Source organism: Staurois parvus, unplaced genomic scaffold, assembly GCF_062004578.1.
Source record: "Staurois parvus isolate SC_StPar_1 unplaced genomic scaffold, SC_StPar_1.0 ptg002882l, whole genome shotgun sequence".
Taxonomy (NCBI): domain Eukaryota; kingdom Metazoa; phylum Chordata; class Amphibia; order Anura; family Ranidae; genus Staurois; species Staurois parvus.
In genome coordinates this window covers 1-24,255 of record NW_028320678.1, presented here as the reverse complement: position 1 = coordinate 24,255, position 24,255 = coordinate 1, and the positions used below count along the sequence as shown (strand labels likewise).

The 24,255-nt window shown below is 41.7% G+C and overlaps 1 protein-coding gene across 4 annotated transcripts; it reads right to left on the bottom strand.

Annotated features, from left to right (window-relative positions):
• Window positions 1-2,964: 2,964 nt before the first annotated feature.
• LOC149428975 (diphthine methyltransferase-like) lies at window positions 2,965-23,840 on the bottom strand. 4 transcript variants are annotated; one of them, XM_089666877.1, is made up of 10 exons: window positions 23,777-23,840; window positions 22,100-22,264; window positions 18,827-18,963; window positions 15,600-15,687; window positions 15,298-15,389; window positions 14,920-15,086; window positions 13,444-13,516; window positions 12,783-12,848; window positions 11,023-11,189; window positions 2,965-7,024 (listed from the first exon to the last, which is right to left on the bottom strand). In XM_089666877.1, the coding sequence occupies exons 2-10, from the start codon at window positions 22,238-22,240 to the stop codon at window positions 6,609-6,611; spliced, it is 1,347 nt and encodes a 448-aa protein (XP_089523003.1). In that variant the 5' UTR covers window positions 22,241-22,264; window positions 23,777-23,840; the 3' UTR covers window positions 2,965-6,608. The 4 variants fall into 4 exon arrangements, with proteins under 4 accessions (XP_089523003.1, XP_089523006.1, XP_089523005.1 ...); XM_089666880.1 differs by having other exon boundaries at window positions 14,920-15,083; XM_089666879.1 differs by lacking the exon at window positions 23,777-23,840 and adding an exon at window positions 23,638-23,754.
• Between the last annotated feature and the right edge of the window lie 415 nt (window positions 23,841-24,255).

Here is a 24,255-nt window from a genome sequence, read left to right as displayed (position 1 = left end):
GAAATGAGATACAAAAGTTGCTCTCATCAGAAAAGAGGACTTTGGACCACTGAGCAACAGACCAGGTCTGTTTTTCCTTAGCCCAGAAAAGACGCTTCTGACGTTGTTTGTTGTTCAGGAGCGGCTTGACAAGAGGAATACAACATTTGAAGCCCATGTCCAGGATCCATCTGTGTGGTGGCTCTTGATGCACTAACTCCAGCCTCAGTCCACTCCTTGTGAAAGTCCCCAACACTTTTGAATGGCCTTTTCCTGACAATCTTCTCCAGGCTGTGGTCATCCCGGCTGCTTGTACACCTTTTTCTTCCACACTTTTCCCTTCCACATAACTTTCTATTAATGAGCTTTGATACAGCACTTTGGGAACATCCAATCTCATTTGCAATTAGCTTTTGAGGCTTTCCCTCCTTATGGAGGGTGTCAATGATGGTTTTCTGCACAACTGTCAGGTCAGCAGTCTTTCCCATGATTGTGATTCCTACTGAACCAGACTGAGAGACCATTTAAAGGCTCAGGAACCCTTTGCAGGTGTTATGGCTTAATTATCTGATTAGAGTGGGACACTTTGAGCCAAGAATATTGCACCTTTTCACAATATTCTAATTTTCTGAGATTGTGGATTTGGAGTTTTCATGAGCTGTAAGCCATAATCGTCACAATTATGACAAATCACAGCTTGAACTATTTTGCTTTGCATGTAATGAGTCTCTCATATATTAGTTTCACCTTTTAAAGTTGTATTACTGAAATAAATTAACTTTTGCACGATATTCTAATTTTGAGTTTCACCTGTAGATCTATGTTTATCCTAAGCATGGTTGAATCCACTTACTGTTGACTGGCTCACTACCTCTGCTGGTAGTCTATTCCAAGCATCAAACTACTCGTCTAGTAAAATATTTTCTGAGATTAGTTTTGAACTTTCCTCCAGTTAGTTTTAGTTTGAGGTCATACCCCGTGTTCTTGATTTTGGCTTCATGCACTCATTCTGTCTAGACATTATCTTCTTGTAAATGAGGTCTCCTGAACTGGATACAGTATTGAACACGAGGTCTAATTATTATACAGGATTTATATAGCACCAACAGTTTGCTCAGCGCTTTACAATATAATGGGAGACAATACAGTTCAATACAAGAGGGTTAGGAGGGCCCTGCTCCTTGGAACTTACAATCTAAGAGAAGCTCTGTATAGGGGAATCCCTGTAGTGATAGAGCCTACAATTCTATTGGCTTTACCCAATGCATGGCCACACTCTCATTTTGCAATCATCTGAAATAAGCACTCCTATGCATCTTTTCCTTCTGTAGTTCTTGCAAACACTGTACCCACACTATAGTATTCCATGGAGGGATACTTTTTTTCCTAGAGCATTATTTTAAATGCGGAACTGCAGTTTCCAATGCTTTTGACCAATCTTCCAGCAAAGCCAAATCATATTAGACACCTCCAGGGATACCAAACCTATTGTACACCTTTGTGTCATCAGCAAACAGACATACCTTACTCAAATGTGTAGTTATCACTTACAAAATGATTACATAGAATAGGACCTAGCGCAGAGGTCTGTTCTAGATAACCTGATTTGTAGCTCTGATGAGATCTACCCTTTTAGCCAGCTGTATATCCCCACTAAATCACCCAATGGTTAAAGTAAAAAATATAGGCAAAACTTTCATTTTTGATAGAGTAAGGGAGGGTTATAACCACTGTTGGATTTTCTGTCATCTATGTCACATTGTGTATTTAAAAGATAACCTCAGGAGACCCTCCCAAATGCCCAGAATGCACTGAAAAATAGTAAATTCACAGGAAAAAAAAAGGCTACTAAAATACTGCATGAGTTATTTTATCAAGTCATGTGGTACTTTAGTAGTGAAAAGCATGCATCATGTGTCAGTGGTATTCCCACTGACTGCTGAATGTAAAAAAATAGAATTGCCGGCAATTAAAAAAAAAAAAACTGGTGTGGGGTCCCCTCTCCCATCCGTACCAAGCCTTTTGGTTCTGGTATGGATTTTGGAGGGGAAGCCCCATGCCAAAACTGGGGGGGGGGCAAAAAAAAAAAAAAGGCACCTTGGCCCCTGGCAGTCTGCTCAGAAGCTGGTTTGACAGTTCTTAAATATGTAAAGGGAAAAGGCCATCAGGTATGTGACCACGCCCCTGTGTGATATCAGTGACCAGCATGCCCTGGTCTATGTCATACAGGGGCGGGGTCACATGGGTTATGTCACCGTGTGGCCCCACCTCTTACATATTTAAGAACTGTCAAACCAGCTGGTGCGCGGATGGCCCGGGGCCAGGGTCGGTAGCAGAGCTTTTTTTTTTCCCCCCAATCACGGCAGATATCGTGATTGACGTTAGATCTACTGCAGGAGATATTCTTTTATTAAAAAGGACTTGTCAAAGAATGACTGTCTTTTTTTCACACTACAGCTTTTTTTTTTGTGAACGGGTAGCGGTACCATGTACCCCATACTCATTCATGTGGGGGGGCTGGGATCTGGGGGCCCCCTTGTCCCCTCGCTTGCCCCCCCCACCTTTCATGACCTGCATGCTCGGATAAATGTCTGGAATGGATTTTGGGGGGAACCCCAATCCATATTTTTTTTTTTTTTTTTAAATTTGGCGTGGGGCTTCCCCTCAAAATCCATACCAGACCCAAAGGGCTTGGTATGGATGGGTGGGGGGACCCCACGCTGTTTAAAATTTTTTAATTGCTGGAAATGTTTACATTCAGCTAACAGCTGAAACATGATGCATGCTTTTCACTACTAAAATTCCACATGATTTGATAAAATAACTCATGCTGTATTTTAGTAGCCTTTTTAGTGGATTCAAATAGCATTTAAAAAAAAAAAAAAATGCAGGAAAGCTCCTAAATGTGAGTTTATCAGCTGAGAGAGTTTCAGACTAAGTGCCATTTCTTGAGCACATCCATAATATAGGAAATAAAGAGCTAAGTTAGCCAAACAAGCACTTTTATTGATAAAATCACAGTAACAAAAATACAGATCAGCTTATGCTGTAGATGATGAAACATGCAGTGGATCAGGATCCTCCTTTATAATATAAATACATTTGCTGGTGTATTGGACTGTGCTCTTCTGTTACTGTATATACAATGCTGAGGAATTGTATAAATTGCATGTGACAGAACAGGTATATGGTGTATCTGCTTATTGCTTCATATTCATACTTTTTAGGAGTATAAATGATCACATGGAACCCATGTCATAATTCAGGCTGCGGTTGTGATCACACACTAGTCTAACCTATACGATTGTAGCTGGACAAATGCATGTGGACAGGGGCCAATTTATTTCATTCAGAAGCCACAGGAAACATTACAGGAGAGTTTGTGATGTGTGTAGCCAACACAAAGTGAAACCGAGTCCAAAAAAATGCAGAAAGATATACTTTATTTTTGGGTATGAGCAAGAATGGAATGCTTTTCCATTCCTTCCATAATGCCCTGCTAGATACATGAGCAGCCAATAGCTAGGCCAGATTAGTCACCTGGGGTTGGGGGGGAATAATACTACGCCTTGCATAAACGTCAGACAGACTGAGCTTAAATAGGGCTTTTGTTCTTCACTGTAGTTGGGCAACAAAAAAGTACAAGGGAGGGGTGCAGGTAATTAAGTGAACATGTTGCTTTGTCCTACATGGGACAAGCACAGATTTACACAAGGTAAATTAGAGCATGCATAGCGGAAACGTATTTCCATGGCAATGCAGAACCTTCTATCCCAAAGCTGCTGCCACAGACTGAACACAGAGAAGAGTCCCAGATAGGATCAGCATGCTGTGTTTGCAACAGTTCTCTCCTCCCAATATTCCTAATGCTTGGGATTAAAAGGTTAAGTTCACCCTTTAGTAAAAGTAAAAAAAAAAAAAAAAAAAAAAAAAGTGCATTTATTATTTTTGCCTGCAACAGCCTGTAAAGCATTTCATCTGCGATCAGCAGTTCACTGGTGCTATGCAGGTCTCCTGCAGATCTGTCAGCATATCTGCTTGCCTGTACAGGATGTAAGAGCAAGTAGATATACTGCCAGGAAGAATGAATGAACTACCATGGTGCTCCACAGCACTGTGGTAGTTCATTAAACTACAAGCAGACAGCCACTAAGGGACTTGTAGTCTCTCATTCACAGAGGACTGTGAATGAGTGACGCAGCTGGGTGGGCGGAGCCCCGCACGGACGCTTTTTAAAAAAAAATTGACAGCTAGAGAGGGGGGAGAAGAAGCCCTGCTAGCTGTCAAAGTGAGGAGCGGGCCAGTCTGATGGTAACATGTTACAAAAGGTGCACTTATCCTTTAAAACGCTCCTGTACAGAAAATATTTCCATCAGTACCAAGTTACACCATTTTTCTTTCCTAAAATTCGACACTGCAGACTTCCTGCTAATATTTATAACTCTCAGTGGACCTGCACCTTTCTATAGGCTGATGAGGTTTCCCCTGCGAATACAGGGATAGCAGAACAGAACTTGCAAAAACTACAAGGCAGAATAAGATGGAGCCCTTTGTAAGGAGAGTGCCTCCAAATGAGCAGATGAGAACCCAAAAAGGTACTTGCCAATACCTTTAGGTACCTACCCATGGAGAAGATTTCCCTACTTCCTGCATGATCATCAGCAAGGGGAAATCTCCCTAGGCCACAGGCAGCAAACGGCTTTAACTCTTATTCTCTCAAACTATGGGATTTCGTAAACCCAACAGGTACATGTAGAAAAAAAAACAAAAACGCTCCACACAAAAACTAGGACCATTCTCTGGTTATTTTTATTTTTAACATCTTACAGCCTAGCTACCATGATATACAGTGGGTCTGGAAAAGAATCACCCCCTTCAAAATAATTGCAATTTGTTACTTTCCGTTCAGAAATTAAGACAGTTTTTGTTTTATCCAGCTGTATATACTCAGTGCATCTTATAACATACAAGTGAAAGCTATAAAACACCAACATGTCAGAAAATAAAATTCAACAATCGCTGAGTTGGAAAAAAGATCCACACCAACCCTCCTATAGCAAATCACCAAGAGCTTTCCTCGAGCATCTCAGTCCCTGGTAGTGCAGCTGAAGCAACCAACCAACTATAGCTGGCAAGGAACAGTCAAAAGATCTCTGGGATAAAGTTGTGGACAGGCACAGGTCAGGAGATGGATATAAAAAACATTTCAAAGGCTTTATCAATGCCTAGAAGCACAGTGAAGTCTATTATTAAGAAACGAAAAGGTAATGGTACAGTACAGACCCTCCCTGGATCAGGACATCACTCCAAACTGGATGAAACTGGTCAGAGGCTAAAGAGAGGCCTACAGAAACTCTGAAAAAGTTGCAGGAATTTATGCCAAAATGCGATCATTGTGTGCATGTGACAACAATCTCACAAAATACTCCACAAATGTGGCTTGTATGGGAGGGTTGCAAGAAAAAAAAAAAAAAAAAAAAAAACGCTTCTCAAGAAAGGCCACATGCAGTCATGACTGAGCTTTTCCAAAAACGCACCTTCTGAGGACACATGGGAAAAGGTGTTGTTATGGTCAGAGGAGACTAAAATTGAATGATTTGGGCTCAACACTAAACAATGTGTCTGACGGAAATCCAATACAGCTCATCATCCAAACAACACCATTCCTACAGTAAAGCATGAAGGTGATAATATCCTGTTATGGGGGGTTTCTCTGCAGCAGGGACAGGAGCACTTGTCAGGATAAAGGAAAAATGGATGGGGCAAAATATCAAATTCTGGAGGGAAATCTGCTGCCCACTGCCAGAAAGTTGTCAATGGGAAAAAGGTTTACCTTCCAACATGATAATGACCCAAAGCAGCAAAAAAGGACCACACAGTAATTGAAGGAGAAAAAGGTGAATGTTCTGGCATGGCCTAGTCAGAGCCCAGACCTAAACCCCATCGAAAATTTGTGGAAGGTCTTGAGGACTGCAGTCCACAAACAGTCACCGTCAAATTTATCTGAACTTGAGCAGTTCTGCAAAGAAGAGTGGGCAAGTATTGCAAAGTCTAGATGTGCAAAGTTAGTAGAGACATATCCCAACAGACTAAAGGCTGGAATTAAAACAAAAAGGTGGTTCAACAAAAGGGGAGTGATCCTTTTTCCAACTCGGTGATTCTGCTTTTTTTTTTTTTTGACAAGTTGGTGTTCTGTCTTGTGTTATAAGTTGCACTGAGTAAATACAGCTGGATAAAACAAAAACTGTGTCAGTCTTCATTCCAGGCTGGAATGCAACAAAATGTGATTTTAAAAAGGGGGTGATTCTTTTCTATACCCACTGTATCAGGAAATTACCCTCTTGCTCTATGAAAATGGTACTACTGGTATGTTCAGGCAGATCGGCACAGGTACAAAATTCCACATAATGTTAAGTTTCTCCTTAAAGTGTTGATTATATATAGTGACTTGTCATTTTAAAGTGGTACCTTCTGTATCTAAATTGGATCATCAAAGTGCCATATTCCAAGGTATAGTATGTCCAGCATTCAGAAAAGATTTCAGGCCTTTAAGCATTTGTGATAAGCACAACAGGAGGTAGTGTGTTCTAGGATAGATTGGTAAACTCAGTTGTGACAAAAAGATGGAATCACTCCCCAGACTGTGTTCTCTGCCACCGCCACCTCCACACATGCAGGACATGGTCATAAAAAGAACAGGTAGCCACCAAGCTGGTGTTTTCTGGTCCGTATTTAGATTTTTCTGGTAGAGCCTTATTGTCCAAATCCTTTACAGGGTCAGTTTCAGGCAAGTAATCACCATGGTCATCCTCAAGAATCACATCAAAGCTGGCAGTGGGTGACTCGTAGAAGATTTTCAGATTCTGCACGGGTTGCTCAAGGTTTGGTGCAGCTCCATCTGACCTTGTGGCATCTGACTGATTGGCTTGCAGGGAAGCTGGCTCAGGACTGGCTGATGCGTTGCATGAAGGAGACTGTGTGGACCAATCCGCTCCATAAGCCAAGGAGTTGTGAAGCACATACGAGGAAGCAATAGGGCAGCCATCTAATGAAGAACAAAAGTAACCACATAAGACTGGGTTGTACATACAGAAGATGCCATTTTCTATAAACTCTCTGCTATGGTATTTTAAGGAGTTATTGCTTACTGTAAACTAGTAAAATACATATTTTGTACTCACCGTAAAATCCTTTTTGGAGCCCATTGAGGAACACAGACTAAAATCTTTGGCTTATACTGCCACTTACAAGAAAATTGGACATTGGCAAACTAAAGCTGTAGGCCAGCACACAGTTTAACCCCTTCTACTGTAAACATACCTTAGTTTTATAGCAAAGCAGTACTGAGAACATGATAATAAACAGAGGAGTGGGACCTGTATCCATCAATAACCTCAGGGAGAAGGATTTTAGGGCGAGTACAAAAATCCTTTGTTCTCTCTCATCCATTGAGGAACACTGAAAGTCTTAAACCTTTTGGATGTCCAAAAGCAGTCTGAGGGTTAGGCAAAACAGCAAACAATTGTTAACAATCTGAGCTCTAGGCAAGACCCCAAATCCTGTTGTTTAGTTCTAAGAGCTGCCTTAAGGACCAGTCTGAAGATGGCATCAGATGAGGTAGAAAAATCCTCCTGCTAGAACTTAGAGAACATGTGAACAGAGGAACAAGTGCAGCCATGAAAAAAAAGGGCCTGATTCTGAAAAGTCCAAGAGACAATCACAGTCTCAGTGAAGTGAAGTGAATCCTAACAGGACAGGTGGGAATCCAATCCTTAAGACCTAAACTTAAATAAGCCTTGCAAAGACTCCCTTTTGGGCCCATCCAGAATGGCAAAAATCTATCTGTCTTTCTGAAAGAAGCAGTGGCTGAGGAACTGCCTCATAAAGCAGTAACATCCAGACACTAAGGAAATTCCAGGGATGGCAAAACAAAGTCCTGATCTGTGAGAAGGCAGACGCTACCTTGGGCAAGAAAGAAGTCCTGGGCCTCAACACCACCTTTGTCCTCATGCTAGACCAAGAAGGGCTTTTTGCAAGATAAAAACTACCAGCTCAGACACTGGCTTAGTAAAGGCGAAAGGAAAGCAACCTTGTGAAAGCGTGTTGAGAGAGGAATGTCTCTAATGGGTTCGAATAGTGTTTTTTTAGGCACTAAAAGAATCTGTATCAGATGCCATGGAGTCAATGGGGATCAGACTGGGGGAACCATATGGGAGATTCCCTGCATAAGGGTTTTAATCAAAGAGTAGAAAACCAAGAGTCTCTGAATCAGAACTGAAAGTACAGAGGCTTGACCTTTAATGAAATGAACAGACAGAAAATGCTGTACAATAAACCCTCAAAACCATGTGCAGTCCAGACCCCACAAGTCCAATCTTTAAATCAAATTCTTCTCGTGTTCAAAAAAATCCTCCGATAATATACCTCAAAAAGAAAAAATATTCACATAGTGCATTATCTTTTTTTATATATATCCAAATATAGTGACTTCATACAAGTGAATACCCAATCACATTACTCAGTGAAAAAGTGAAAAAAACTGTGAAGTCAAAAAATGAAAACCCCCGTGAATGTGAAATCACTCTTCAGTGCTCTAATCCAACCAGCACTGTGACACTTCTAAATAAGGAATGCATACCCTTACCAATATTCAGAAAAAAGGAAGCTTTTTCATATATCTTTCCAAAGGGAAGGTGGGAGACAGTCCTCCTATTGGTCTTTACTCAATATAGTCTGCCTTCATATTACCATCAAGATCCACCAGCCTTGAGACTCCATATATCCATACCAGGCATATTCCATATAAATATAAATGTATAGGAAACACAAATAGTATAATACCGCCAGAACCAATCTTAAAAACAACTTTAATTAGGGTGCTCACATTTTAACAGCATAAAAACCGCTTTAAAAAGGTACTCAAAAGTAGTTTACGCAATCCAGGAAGTGCCCAGGGGAAATCAGACGATCCTCCCTCATCCAAAATGGCCGTCGGTCAACTTCCGGTTCTCGTGTGCGCGTTGACGTCACTTCCCCTTTTAAAGCGTTTTTTATGCTGTTAAAATGTGAGCACCCTAATTAAAGTTGTTTTTAAGATTGGTTCTGGCGGCATTATACTATTTGTGTACACCTGTGGACAGGTGTCTTTTATACAGATAACAAAATGAGATTAGCAGCACTCCCTTTAAGAGACTGCTTCTAATCTCAGCTTGTTACCTGTATGAAAGACACCTGGTACTTATTTCCCTCATGAACATGCAAATCAGTGCATAATTTGTTAGACATGCATTTCTTTTGAATTTGTTGCTATTCTGTCTCTCAGTGTTACAATACACCTACCATTCAATTTTTAGACTGATCATTTCTTTGTGAGTGGGCAAACATTCAAAATCAGCAGGGGATCAAATACTTATTTTTTTCACTGGCACAGCAATGTACATGAAAGTCACTGCTTGTGTACAGGTTTTCAGGCACATGTCCCCTGCTGTGATTGGACATAGCACAATTTGGCAGCAGGTTTCAGTCAATTTTGGCTGTGTCTAATACCGGCACAGTGTTCTGTGCATACGGAACAGCGATCTGTGCATACGGAACAGCGATCTGTGCATACGGAACAGCGATCTGTGCATACGGAACAGCGATCTGTGCATACGGAACAGCGATCTGTGCATACGGAACAGCGATCTGTGCATACGGAACAGCGATCTGTGCATACGGAACAGCGATCTGTGCATACGGAACAGCGATCTGTGCATACGGAACAGCGATCTGTGCATACGGAACAGCGATCTGTGCATACAGAACAGCGATCTGTGCATACAGAACAGCGATCTGGCTGTTTCTTCTCCCTGAAAAGCAGGGAGAAAAAAAAAACAGCCAGATCTGTGAGTAAAATCAGCACACATTACACTTGTTAAGCACAGTCCCCCCCCCCCCGATGTTAACCCCTTTCCACCCAGTGTCAGTGCAGTGTACAGTATTATCACTGATATTAATATCAATAGCAATGTCAGTGTCAGTTAGTGTCCCTCCCAGCTAGTTTGTTAGAACCGGATTGCCCCCCCCACACAATCAGCCAAAATGGAGAGTGTAAATGCAAAATCTAGTGCAATTCTGCATAGAAACCAATCAGCTTCCAGGTTTTATTGCCAAAGCGCAACTGAACAAGCTGAAAGCGATTGGCTACCATGCACAGCTGCAGTTTTAGTAAATCTACCCCTATAAGTCACTGATTTATCACACATGCTTATATAGCAGCGTCAATTTTGCAGCACTTTACATATGTAATATACATTCACATCAGTGATCACTGCCATTACAAGTATAGTGTCTATAGCTGCGTAAATTCTAGGATATAGTTTGTAGAAAGTCTAACTTACAATAAAATATGCACTCATTGGGAGTTTTTTTTTTTTTTTTTTATTTACCAAAGACATGTAGCAGTATACATTTGGGCCTAAATTTATGAAGAAATTAGATTTTATAACAGAAAGGACAAAATAGTGTTTTGGGTTTTTTTTTCCCCCAAAATTTCTGCCTTTTTTTGTTTATATAAAAAAAACCCCAAAAAAACCCCAGTGGTGATAAAATACCATCAAAAGAAAGCTCAATTTGTATGAAAAAAATGCTATACATTTCATTTATGTACAGTGCTTCATGACTGAGCAATTGCCAGTTAAAAATTAACAGTGCTGAACATCAAAAAATGCCCTGGTCATGAGGAGGGTAAAAACCTTCCTGAGGTCAAGTGGTTAAAAGACAGGTTTGCATGGTTGCCATTAAATAAATGTTTCATAACTCTCAGGTTATTGCTCCTTTCACAAAGCCAAAGGACTCAATGAATTGAATTGCCATAATGTAGATCATGAAATGAATTGCGGCATTTTGCTGTGAGAGGTGCCCCTTCATTATAACCTTATGGGTGGCAGCAGAAACACATGGGAATCTCAACAATATAGCCTCAGAGATAAGAGACTAGAAGAATTAATTTATTCACCAGCTCTGAGTTGGCTGAATTTCTTGGCTCTTTAATTCTGCACTTACCAGACGCCGTGTCCAGAATGTGGAAGCCACTATCCATACAGGCAGCCAGCAGGAGGGAACTCTCTGTTGGGTGCCACTTCAGTCTCCAGACTCCACCCTGAACATGGGTATCAGATACAGGCTGCTTCATCTGCCGCAAGTCCCAGATGAGAACATGCTCATCATAACTGAGATATAAAAAGAAACAGTGAAAATCTAATATGTATTAATATAAAACACCAATCCTGAGGCAACTACTTTGTATTTTAAAGCCTACAGTTCATTAGCTTATAGAACATGTGAGAGCAATCTGGTCCCTTATCTGAAATTAGATCATTTCTACCACTGAGTCAATATCTAGGACAGCACCTCGCCCATCAAATCTGGTCTAGGCAACGCTAATTTTAGATAAGGACTCCGATTTCTAAAACCCTCTGCTCTCCCAAGCAAATAAGCGAAAGGCCTAAATCCTGAAAAGCTTCCTCTGTGTATTCCAAAATTGTAAAAAGCGTAAAAAAGTGGTGTTATGTAAAAAACGTCACACTTTAGTCCTGATCTATCTCCCTATTAAAATACCATATTAATGCTTGAAATCTTTTTACAACAAAAGGCTGAGGGTAACAGGTTCTGCACTGTGAGCCAATCACACTTCTATTGCCTGACACAGTGCTGTCACTCTAACTTGATTCAGGCTCTGGAGGAAAGAGAGGCAATTTACAGGAGGAGCACAAAAAGATATTGGCAGTGCGATTGCTCCAGCAGGAAAACTGAGGTGGGCATGCAAGAGAAAATGAAAATTACAGTACGAAATAGGGTTGCCATCAGACAAGGCAGTGTTGCAGGGGTGTTTGAATACAAAAACTATAAAAAGAAGGTTGGGAAATCCACACCACCTTATTAAAGATGATCAACTCATTCATTAGGATGTTATCCTTCCAACCAAAATAATTACCCCAAAAACAAATGTGATCTGTAAGAAGGGTCGCAAGACAGAGGTTACAGATGGGGAACACACACACACACACACACACACACACACACACACACACAAAAAATGTTATACCAAGTATTAAATAAATTTCAGTTAGCGTGTTCAATACTTTTTCCATGTGTCATTCCATATAAAACTTAAATTTGTGAAATTATTTGTTTTGGTATCTTTGTATGTATGAATTGCATGGGTTGTTACGGACGTGGAGAAAACCGGTGACATGTTCAATACTTATTTTACCTGCTGTATATACAATGTATAATAAAGTATAAATTTAATGATAGCAGAAAAATATTCAAAAGGAAAAAAAAAAAAAATTCCATGACCCTCCACTGAATTTAAAATGACAATGTTGTCACCAAAATAACCAACATGATCTGAACACAAGTAGTCCAAGGCGCTTTCCGTTTCTGTAGTGTAAAAAAAAAAAAAAAAATTTATATTTATATATATATATATATATATATATATATATATATATATATATATATATATATATTTGCTGTGGCCAAAGCTTTTACGTGATTGCGTCACTTCTGTTTTACAACCAGGCTTTGACGATTTGGGAATAAAAACACACTGAATTTTACACCAGGACTGGGGTGACAATGACATGAAATGCTTTACCACCATCTACTGCTGAAATAGGAGTAGTGCAGGCAGGCTTTAAAAATGTTCACTTACCGTGAATGGAATCAAAGCATTAATTATTACATCTCCAGTGTTTTACAAAAAGCTTATTTATGGTAATAGTTTAGAAATCATAAGGAGGAGATTCCAGATTCCTCACCTTCCTGTCGCTAGAACATTCTCCCGAAGAGGGTGACTTTGAATGCTGCACACTCCCATTGAATGTCTGATAATGAGGGACATAAGTACAAATCATAACATATCTCTATCGGTGACACAATCACATTCACTTTTTGGAACGACAGTACTGAGTACTGATCAGAGTCATTGTCAATGGTAACCAGATCGAGGCATATTTTATATTTTATAGTGTTCTCCACTAAATCCTGTTATAGCGGAGAATGTGAGCATGCTGTATGTTGAGAACAAGAACAGTTTTAATTCAACACAAATGATGGAATAGCAGTAACCCTAGGTTCAAACCTATGCAGGTTGCTTTTTGTGCATTTTTGTGTTGCGTTTTTCTATTTTTTTTTTTTTTTTTTAATTTTTCTTGTTGCTAGGCATATTTTAAATGCAAAATGCATTACACGCTTTTCTGCAGCGTTTCCATTGAAGTCTATAGAACCAAAAAACGTGTTGGGTTCAAAAAAGTCCCTGACCCTTTCCAAAAAACACCGGGTGAAAACGCAGAGATGTGAACCTGTCACATAGGGAATCATTAAAACTGTATTGCGTTTCTGCAAAACGCAGCAGAAAACACTTAGGTTTGAACCTAGGGTAATACATGATAAATCGGTACACACAATGGTTGTGCTTACTGTTTGCTGGTAAATATTGGGTGGACTGGTGTAGATCTTGTATCCCATCCTCGCAGTAAACAGTCATCTCCACCTGACCAGAGAAATAAGAATGGACTGTTACAGTGTAGAATTTCAATAACAGAAAAACCTCAGCACAATCACCATAAATCGTGCAAACTATGACAAAGTAAATATGCAATAGTATTTGTAACGATGTGTAACTAATGTTAATACTGCTGCTCACACTTTGTGTTTTCCCACAATAAATCAATACATAATATAAAAATGACTCAGTGCAGCGCAGTATAATTACTCAGTGATAAATTATAAATCACTAGGAGATAGAGATATATAGATATATAGATACACACACACACAATAGTAATATAGTCCTGTCTTCTCTGTCCACATCTTCAAAGCTCAATACTGCCCACTTCCCTGGACCTCAGTCTGTTCCTTTCTCCATACCTCCCATACTGTCCTCTTCTGTGGTCCTCAGTCCCATCCCCTACCCTGGACCTCTGTCTGTTCCCTTCCCCAGACCTCCTGCACAAAAAAATGGCACCGTCCCAACCTATAAACAGCCTTAGCAGTAAGGAGCACATAGAAGGGCAATGCACATCACAAACAAGCAATACTTACCAGCCAGCCTGCAAAAAACAACCAATTTGGCCCTAAGAGTTTGCGTTAACAGCAGAGGGTTGTGTTTGCACACATTTGCAAATACATGCATAAGCCACAGTCCCGCATCAAGGATCCTCTGTATACTGTGGACCTAACTCTCAAATTTCCAGAGCCTCCATTAGTAGGAGCACATATATCAATAGATGGGTTAAGGGCAGGTGTACCTGGAGGAGACCATCCCTCCTTAAAAAAAGGTGCAGGAACGCACGCGATGCTCAGCTATAACAAAATGACAGTAAAAGGCAACCAGTGCCTCCCTGCATCCAAATTAGCCAACTGCACAAAAAAAGGGCAACCGTCCCAACTTATAACTAGCCTTAGCAGTAAGATGCACATGGAAGAGCAATGCACATCACAAACAAAAGGATTTCCCAGCAACACTTAGCAGCCAGCCTGCAAAACAACTAATTTGGCCCTGTCCCCTTCCACAGTCCTCAGTCGGTCTCCTTCCCTGAAACTTAATCCTGTCCTCTTCCACAGTCCTCAGTCCCATCCCCTTCCCTGCACCTCAGTATAAATTCTTCCCTAAACCTTAATCCTGTCCCCTTTCACAGTCCTCAATCCTGTCTCCTTCCCTGGACCCAAGTCCCTGCCCCTTCCACGTTCTTCAGTCCTGTCCTCTTCTCCAGATCTCATATCCCAGTGTTTAGACTTGCGTAACACAGTTTGCACACAACATTAAAAAAAATATATAATAGGATAGCACAAACTTCACAATGAAGAACATTTTATTTTAGAACTTCACATCATTCCATATGAACTACAAATAAACAAGATCAAATACTTGTCCATTATAGTTTCTACACACACCTGAAAACACTGTACTTAGATTCCAGTAGTTGAATGCAGCGATCCAGGCTTCAAACTTATGGGCTCCCCACTGACACTGGATGTCCAGGGACGGTGAAGATTCCTCTACCTGCACCAAACTGAGACGCCCCTTTGAGTCGCTGCAGATGATCTTCATGGGAGAACTACTGAACAGGAGAGAGCAGGGCATACATCACAAAACTAAACACAAGGCTGGTGTAAAAAAGAAAGAAGACAGAAGAGGTGATTTATATCAACCTAGATATTTTCTAAGTGTCAATAGATAAAATTGCGGCTGAAATCAAATTGGATGCTGTGGGGAATTTCCTTTTTTTTTTCCCCCCCACATAGTCGGCCCAACATCTTCATATATCTTACCTTTCTCTCCTTCCTGTGGACCAGTCAAGGGACAAAGCCAGACAATCATCACCCACATCTATGCTGTACACAGGCTCCGCCTGGCAACTTTCCTACTGAAGAAAAACAGTCACTGCAGAAACCAGATCTGCTGAACAGCTAAGCACAGATACATCAATGGGCCAATATAATAAATACGAGTTCTAATGGTCTGCTTTGAGTAACTGCACTTGCACTTTGTGTTTGACATAAGACAAGTCAAATCCAGGTCAAGGGACTAAACAGGAGTTTGCAACTAGATCAGCAATAATGTACACACTTACCCCCCTGCCTTGTAGTTTATAAAGCTCCAGTGCACCCTTAGCATTAGCAATGCCCAACACAGGATGATCTGAGAGGGGAATGTGGCACCTAGACAGAAAAAAAAAAAAAGGTTATTCACTTTTAATTTCTTGACAGGTAATAAACATACTAGCCCCATAATTAATGGAATTCGGCTGTTTCCAATATTCCACTACACACTGGCTCAGTCCTCGTTTCCCTTCAGAACGGATACAGAGGGTGGTGAAACAATAGCCATTACAGACCACAAAACTGCTAGAGGGCCTGTATCATTAAGGATTGCAGAGGTTGTTGTTCATATTGACCCTGAACCCCTGTGACATTTCTAATCACGAAGAGCACATAGAAGATGGACACAAAGGAGACTTCATATTGTTACTATCCAAAAACAAAAATGTACAATAGTAGTACTGCATTATTATTATCATCATCATCTGGCAACCCAGGACTGGGTGGATGAGCTGTGGCTGGATGTCCGTATAAATGCGGTGTTGATATTTGCAAACTGATTTGAATGAAGATGGGAGGATTTATTGCTCTCAAAGCCTCTCATCCTCTTGGCCAGCAATGATTTAAGCCTGTATGCCCAACAAAAACTTCCCCTAGTTTTTCTTTTTATATCACCTCTTTACAGGCCAAGAAATCTGAGATTCTGAAGATTGGTGAGCTACCGAGGACAGAGTACTTAGCTGGAAAATGAAGAGTAAAAGTAAATTCCCTGCAGTGCTGCCTCGCATTATCCTGAAAACTTATATTCTTAGAAAACGCTGATACGTAACATGTGTAATGCAAGAAACATTTCCATATGTCAGCGCCCCAAATGTGTGCATTTATGTTCGAATGTGTGTGTACATGGGGCAGAAGGGTAGAAGGGGCTTTACATTTTCTTGGGGATAAGGGGGTTAAGTGGTTTGGTGTAACTTTAATTCTTTTACACCTTTTTTTCCCCACGTATTTTCTTTGTTTTCACATAGGGGACTGACAACCCCCTATGTGATAGCATTTTACTATAACAGGTTCTCTTTACTGAGACATCAGGAGTCTATTCAAATGGTATTAAACCTAAAAAGAAACAATATATTGCAGCTTACCAATTCATAGATGTGGTGGCTGCATTTGCTTTGTTTTTTAGGTTTTCTTTCTTCTATTTTGATCTGGTGATCTGGCCAGTAAGTCTGCTTTTTGTTTCCAAAAGAACAAGCTCTTCAGCAGATGTATCAGTTGAAGGGATGATAAAAACCATTTGCCACTGACAGGGGAGCTTACAATGATCAGCTTTTGTGTTAAATCTTTATCCCAAAAGGAAAAAAAACCTACTGTAACTGACTATAAAAGTGTGAACTGTTCAGTTTCAATTTGTTAGTGTATATAGATCTACTAGTGCATCTAACACGCCCTTCCCCACAGATTGACAATGCTGGTGTCCAATGGTGCCCCCTGTGCTCATTCATTCCAGAGCAGAGAAACCCTAATACAAGAGGTCTGTTACTAGCCATAACCATGTCCAAAGAGAAATAAAGCCTAAAAAAAAAACAAACAAAAACAAAAAAAACAAACTGAAAACTAATGCAGTCACAACACCTAATAATTGTAAGCTGCAATATAAATTGCATTAAAATTCTTTAAAATGAAATTAAAAAAAATTTAAATAACTTTTTTGTTAATACTGCTTTACACACAGATGCTCGTATAAATTGTCTGTGCTTTGGCCTTTTTGTACATATATTTATATATACAGGATTTATATAGCGCCAGTTTGCGCAGCGCTTTACAATATAATTTATACAATGAAAGAACTGCTAACTAGTGGAAAAACTAACCGCTAGGTATGTAAATACCTTAGTGTGCATATTCTCGGGCACAGGTTCACTTTACAAACCTCTACCTGTGGGGACTGCAACATGCTAGTTCCTAGATACCGGAGCTGAGCCTACTTCATTGCAAATGATCAAACATAGTTTTCATCTGAACTTCACACACAGTTTCAAGGTAAACACCTACATTTGTAAAATGTTTTACTTGCAGAATTCGTTATTCTTAGTCTTGCAGTTTAGGCAAAATATCCAGGACCTACACCAGTCTCTGATTGGACAATGAAGTATCAGATTATTGATAGTTATATCTCTCTGCCATACCTTTCCTGCAAGCAATAAAGCCATGAGAGGCTTACACCCTGCTGTTGTACCTGTGACGATCGCGGAGTCAGACCCCCAGCCCTTCTCACCAAACTCATGACCAAAAAACTAGCCAATCTAAAACCACGCTGTCACATGCGTAACAATGCCACGCCCAGCTGCACAAAGATTTTCCATCTAATGTACCACAATCTGTGTACCTGCAGCCTGGGAGCGATTGTTACTGGGTCAGGTGAATTACGCAATTAACCCTTCACACTGCCACCACCTCCTTTTTGTACAGAGAAAGAGGAAATTCGGCAATATTAGCAATAACACTATGATGTTTGAATAATTGTTTGTATACACAATGTCACCGCAGACAGATGTATGCAGACGTTTAAAACACACAGTAGCATTCTGCAGAGACAGGGGTTCTTAGTTTGCATTAAACGAGCTTTAAAAACAGTTCAACACTTTTCAGATAATAGGATTTATTACTAAAAAAAGGTCAAAAAGGTGCAATAACAATATTTACAGAAAAAGATGTAGTGGCTTTACGACATCTCAGATTGAGAAGCACCAGCTAGTGGGATTTATAACCATTAAGCTCTCCCGCTGAGCCTGTGATCTCTGGCATCATACAGACCACATTCCTGAGGGAGGGGGGGGGGGGGAAACTGGAGGGAAGCGGATTTGGGAGTAGAAACGATACAAGATGGAGGATCCTTAGCAAGATGGATGACCGCGTCCATCTCTGTATGCACAATTGCTACACTACCCTATATCTGTTTCTGAATTTCTACATTGAGATTTACAAGAGCCTACTATAAAGACAGATTGGGGTACCTATGCTAGTTTTATACACAAATACATTAAATAATTGTTTCATGAACACATGACAGCATTCACTGCCTTTTTATATCAGCCTAGAAAACTTTGGATTAAAATTGGCCTGTACATTAAATTGATTTTTATTTGAAAGCCTCTTATTTACATCACATCCTGTAAAGTTATTTATACATTGTAAAATGTATACACTATACTCTTTTCATAGGAAAGTTTTTGGCAAGAGGATCAAATGGCTTCCTTACCATTTCATGTCCAATATAGCAGCTGTTTCAATCCTCTGCAGTTCTGACACCGGTGAAAAAAGTTGGTGGGGATCATAGTTAAAAAGGTAAAGACGACCCAGCCGCATATGGGGATCATCGCTTTTACCTTTGTCGTGCTATGGGGTAAAAGAACAGGTTACTTGGTCTGGAGGCATCACAGGGAACACATTAATGATCAAAGTATGAAGCTAAGAGCCATAATCCACAGCAACCAATGATCTTTCAAATTTAGCTAGTTTGTAAGTGGTCAAACCAATATTGGTCTATTGACTGGCTGCTATGTAACTGTAGTCTGCAAGTTTCTCTAATAATAATAATATTAATATCGAAATAATGACTAATGGATTCCAAAAGCTTAAAAACTGGTTCTACGGCAGGAGTGTAGCTACAGGGGTCGCAACTGCAACCCGGCTCCATGGGCCCCCCTGTACACCTGGATAGGAGGGGTGGATTCCTCCTGCAGCTGAATTCCTGCTTCTCCACCTCTCCCTCCAGCCGGCATTCAGCAGCTGCAGGAGGAAAAATGAAGGGGGATCGGTTCCTCTACATGCCGCCTCCCCTCCTATACAGTTTCCTTCTGCTGCCCCTGGGCCTCTGTGTTCTCTTAGCCTCTGACACTATTGACACCAATGGTGGAACTACCAGGGTCGCAAAGGTTGCACTTGTGACCGGACCCTGGTGTTGCACAACCGGGCTCAGAGGGAAGGGCCCAGCCAGGACCATGGGGCCCTTCATAGCTTCTTGCACTGGGGCATTGAAGTTTCTAGTTATGCATCTGTTCTACAGATGCAACTTTTTTTACCTTAATGCAGGGGTGGGCAATTGTGGCCCTCCAGCTGTTGTAGAACTACAAGTCCCATGAGGAATTGCAAAACTGACAGTTACAAGCATGACTCCCAAAGGCAGAGGCATGATGGGACTTGTATTTCAACAGCCGGAGGGCCACAGTTGCCCACCCCTGCCTTAATGTATTCCCTGCATGAAGGTAAAAAAAAAAAAAAAAAAAAAAAAAAAAGTTACAACTTGCTGTCTCCCCCCCCAAATACCTTCTCAGTCAATCCAGTGCTGTGCAGGGCTGCATCTCATCTCTACCTCTACTCACAGAGAATGAGGACACAGCGGAAGACACTGGCTCCTGGTGCTGTCAATCATCAAATGTTGGGGGGGAAATGGGGCTGAGCAACACTGTGTGTGTCAATGGACGCAGACAGCCTGGCTTGGGATCTAGGCCGCACATCTGCCCACAAGGCAAGCAGCTTGCTATGGGGGCAGACACAGAAGAGAGAGAGCAGATAGCACTGGCGGTGGGACTCTAGAAGAAGATGTTCAGGGCCACTCTGTCCAATACCATTGCATGGAACAGGTAAGTATGACATGCTTATTATTTTAATTTAAACAATTGCCTTTATAAACACTTTAAATAACTCCTTAATGATTAAAAAGGTACACGCTCCCTACTTTTAAAAAAGGGACTTCAGCTGCTGATCACTTTCATGGGACAGTGATCACCTGACACAGTAGAAAAGCAATAAATTCATCATCAGCATTCGGCTACTGCTTTCTGTCAAGCAGCAGAAAAGGGATAGATATCTACACTTCATAGCCATCCAAGATAAGATGTGCACATGCACAGGTTTTCCAATGTTTTTAGTGGTGCTAGTTCACATCAGTGCAGTGCACTGGCTGAAAAATTTGAGGTCCTTTGAGGTGTTGACACACAATAAAAGATGTGGAACAAATTCAATAAGATCCAAAGGATGGCTCAATTGAAAACTGTATCCACGTTATAAGCAAACTTCAAAATGCCATGTACAGCAAAAGTAGATACCGCGGGAGCAAGGAAACAAAACGCGCTTGGAGCTGCTAGCGCTTATTTACAACCCACAAGTCATGAATAAGAGTTAGCAGTGTGAAATACATTGACTGTTCCCTTTCTCTCGTGGTGTCTACTTTTGCTGTACATGGTGTTTTGAAGAATATTAATAAACTGGATGCAGTTTTCAAGTGAGCAACTTGATCCTATTGCATTTGTTCCATATGGCTGGATGAGCTGTGCTTGCACCGGATGACACAGAAGGAGAAAGGGACTGTATGGCAGACGCACCTGGGCAAGTATGGATACCTCTTCTCTCTGAAAATTAAAGTTTCCAGATGATCCCATGGCTTCAGTAAATGTGTGGTCACTAAGAACAGGCATGCAAGCTAGGAATTCTAAATTCTGTTTGTCTCTTTCCTGATCTGTAGAAGTCTTCCAGGTTAGGGACTCAAAGTATTGTAAATAGAAACTAGCATTTTCAGAGGTAGGTCAGCTATGGCAGCCCTCTGTATTTTGCTCAGTACAGGTTTTGTTTAAACTACAGTGGGGTGGTGTTGCGAGGTCCATAGAGATGCAATGATCTGGTTACCAATCTCAAGTAGATACACCAAAACCACATAATGCAAGGGCCAAGCTAAAAAATCTTTTTGACTTGTATCTAATCTGGCAGGTCCTTCTATGACAGTTGTTGGGAGATCCAAATAAAATTGTAAAATCAGATGTATGGCTTGCCTCAGTGAAGTTCAATTTTAGCGAAGGAACATTTGGTGTTTTTTTTCCCCCCCAGGTACAGGCAGTTCAGAATTTCTTGTTACAATTTGATCAATGATGTTTCTAGCTTCTCTATATCCTCCAACTGTTGCATTTTTAAAGTTTGCAGACTGAGCATAGACAGAGGAATAGAGCAGTTCCTGGATTTACCATTTTCATGACTATTTCTAATAGTTGTATAACCTAGTGTTAAGTCTTGCTACTTTCAATTCCCCACTTCCAGCATGCAAATAACAGTCAGGCCTTATTCACACCATGTGCAGATAGCTCAGTTTTTCTGCATGCATTCTCCAAGGGCAGAAAAAATCAAAAAACAAAAAAAAACAAAACAATTGTTCTCTATGTGCCATGTTAACACCACAGCACTTGACCTTGGAGATACGCAGATTGTTTTCTGCACAGGAATCTGCAACCTATATGCAACTTTCTGCACGGAAAGAAACTGATGTGACATCAACATCGTGGGGTTAACAAAGCACATAAATGACGCACATGAAAACTGATATCAATGCGCATAAAAACTCAGCTTAACGTGCATGAAAACTAATGTCTCTAAAAGTGAAATCAGAACATTTACCCATCAGTTTTCATGCACGTACTGTATGGTGGGAACGAGCCCTCAATCTAGAAGTTTAGGCCATAAGAGAAAAGTATGGAGTACTCACATCACTGTTTGGCTTCTTCAACTGATAGGTGCCACAGGCCAGGATTGTGTTCCAATCATCCACAGGACACCATTCCACAGCATCTGCACTGTACTCCGTGTCTGTGACCTGCAATGTCTGAGTCTTGCTGCTCACCACCATGTCTGTCTGTGGACATTACCTCTCCTAATACCAGAGCAAGACATAGAAACCTTTAAAAACAAGCTACAAAATTACAAAATATGGACACATAAATGTGCCATAGACCTTAAAAAAAAAGTCTGTATGTTTGAGCTGTATAATAGTAACAGAAGTGTTTCATTGCATATATATTTAAAAAAATACATATTTTACTGTATACTAGCAAAAGTGTGCCTTTTCTTTAACTGGCCCAAAACAGAAGTGTGCATTGGCATGGCAAGTGTGGCATGGACAGAAGAACTGGTGGACTTAGGGGTTATGCATTTGCAGACAATGAGGCAGTGTGGTGGCAGAGGATGGTGTACAGTTGGGTTGAGTGGTGGAGTGTGGCGGAGAGCGGGGGGCCTGCAATGGCAGAGGGCGGTGGTGGACTGCGGGGGGGCATGCAACGGCAGAGGTGGACTGCGGGGGGGCCTGCAACGGCAGAGGTGGACTGCGGGGGGGCCTGCAACGGCAGAGGTGGACTGCGGGGGGGCCTGCAACGGCAGAGGTGGACTGCGGGGGGGACTGCGGCAGCAGGGGGCGGTGGTGGACTGCGGGGGGACTGCGGCAGCAGGGGGCGGTGGTGGACTGCGGGGGGACTGCGGCAGCAGGGGGCGGTGGTGGACTGCGGGGGGACTGCGGCAGCAGGGGGCGGTGGTGGACTGCGGCAGCAGGGGGCGGTGGTGGACTGCGGCAGCAGGGGGCGGTGGTGGACTGCGGGGGGACTGCGGCAGCAGGGGGCGGTGGTGGACTGCGGGGGGACTGCGGCAGCAGGGGGCGGTGGTGGACTGCGGCAGCAGGGGGCGGTGGTGGACTGCGGGGGCCTGCGGCAGCAGTGGTGGACAGCGGGGGCCTGCGGCAGCAGGGAGCTGTGGTGGACAGCGGGGAGACTCATCCCATTTGGCTTGTTGATCATTTTTAATGGGACAGAGCACAATGGAAAGTCCAAAACATTAGCTGTCACCAGAAACAAAAGGGGACAACTGTTCTGGTGACAACTAAAAGGGGACAGATTTCCTTTCACTTACCTGAAGCTTCTTCTTCAGGACAGGAAGCAAAGGGAAATATCTCTAATGGGACACAGATGGAGGAAGGGGAGGGGAATTGTAACCTTTTCATACACCACAGAAAACGTTGGCTGTAAATTAAAACAAACCCTGATGGGCTCCTGAGAGCACTGTGAGCTGAACTGTGTGTGACTTGTAGTTGGATTCAGCTCAGGGTGCTGTATGTTTGTACAGATCATCAATAACACAGAAAGGTAAATGAATGAGCAAACAAAACACATAAAAGGAAGAATGACAGAAAGGGTTGGGAAAATGTAAAAGTAAATTGTGGACTACAAAAGGCTCCAGCACTCTGCAGACACTGCTCACATTACACCCAGGACTGATGTCGGACATTTCGGAAGATGTTGCCAATTGTATCAGTACTGGTGTGTAGACAGCAGCTCCCAGTGTCCATGGAGAGGAGCTGGGATGTCTGACATGAACACACCACGTACACGTGACTCACCTGCTTGCAGCACTGCCAGAAACACAAGAGCTACAAATACTTCCGGGTCTCTTCAGTGCTGGGATCTACCTCCCTGCACAGTGACCGACAGGAGGCTCAGCCAATAGAGAGCGCCTTAGCCGAGCGCAGGGTGTGGTCAGTGTGCTCATCACAGCCTTCTACTCTCTCAGCTGAGCGAAGTCCAGTTGCTTTAACCCCTTGCTCTCCAGAGGATTCCCCCCCCCCCCCCCTTCCAGACCAGGCCATTTTTTGCGTTGCGGCGTTCCTTTAACAGACAATTGCGCGGTCATACAACACTGCACCCAATGACATTTACATCCTTTTTTCCCCCACGAATAGAGATTGGTATTTGATCGCCTGTGTGTTTTTTATTTTTTTGCGCTATAAAAAAAGAAGACCGACAATTTTGAGAAAAAAAACAATATTTGTGACTTTTTGCTATTAAACATATATTCTGCTCCATGTCTTTCCTAAAAAGA

What these genes read in the sequence shown, in the direction of transcription:
- LOC149428975 (XM_089666877.1), bottom strand. Translation starts at nt 22,240, where the DNA reads ATGGTGGTGAGCAGCAAGACTCAGACATTGCAGGTCACAGACACGGAG. An exon ending in TGAAGAAGCCAAACAGTGAT is followed by an intron (nt 18,964 to 22,099) that starts GTGAGTACTCCA and finishes TTTACCCCATAG; the next exon opens with CACGACAAAGGTAAAAGCGA. An exon ending in CCAATATTTACCAGCAAACA is followed by an intron (nt 12,849 to 13,443) that starts GTAAGCACAACC and finishes CCTCATTATCAG; the next exon opens with ACATTCAATGGGAGTGTGCA.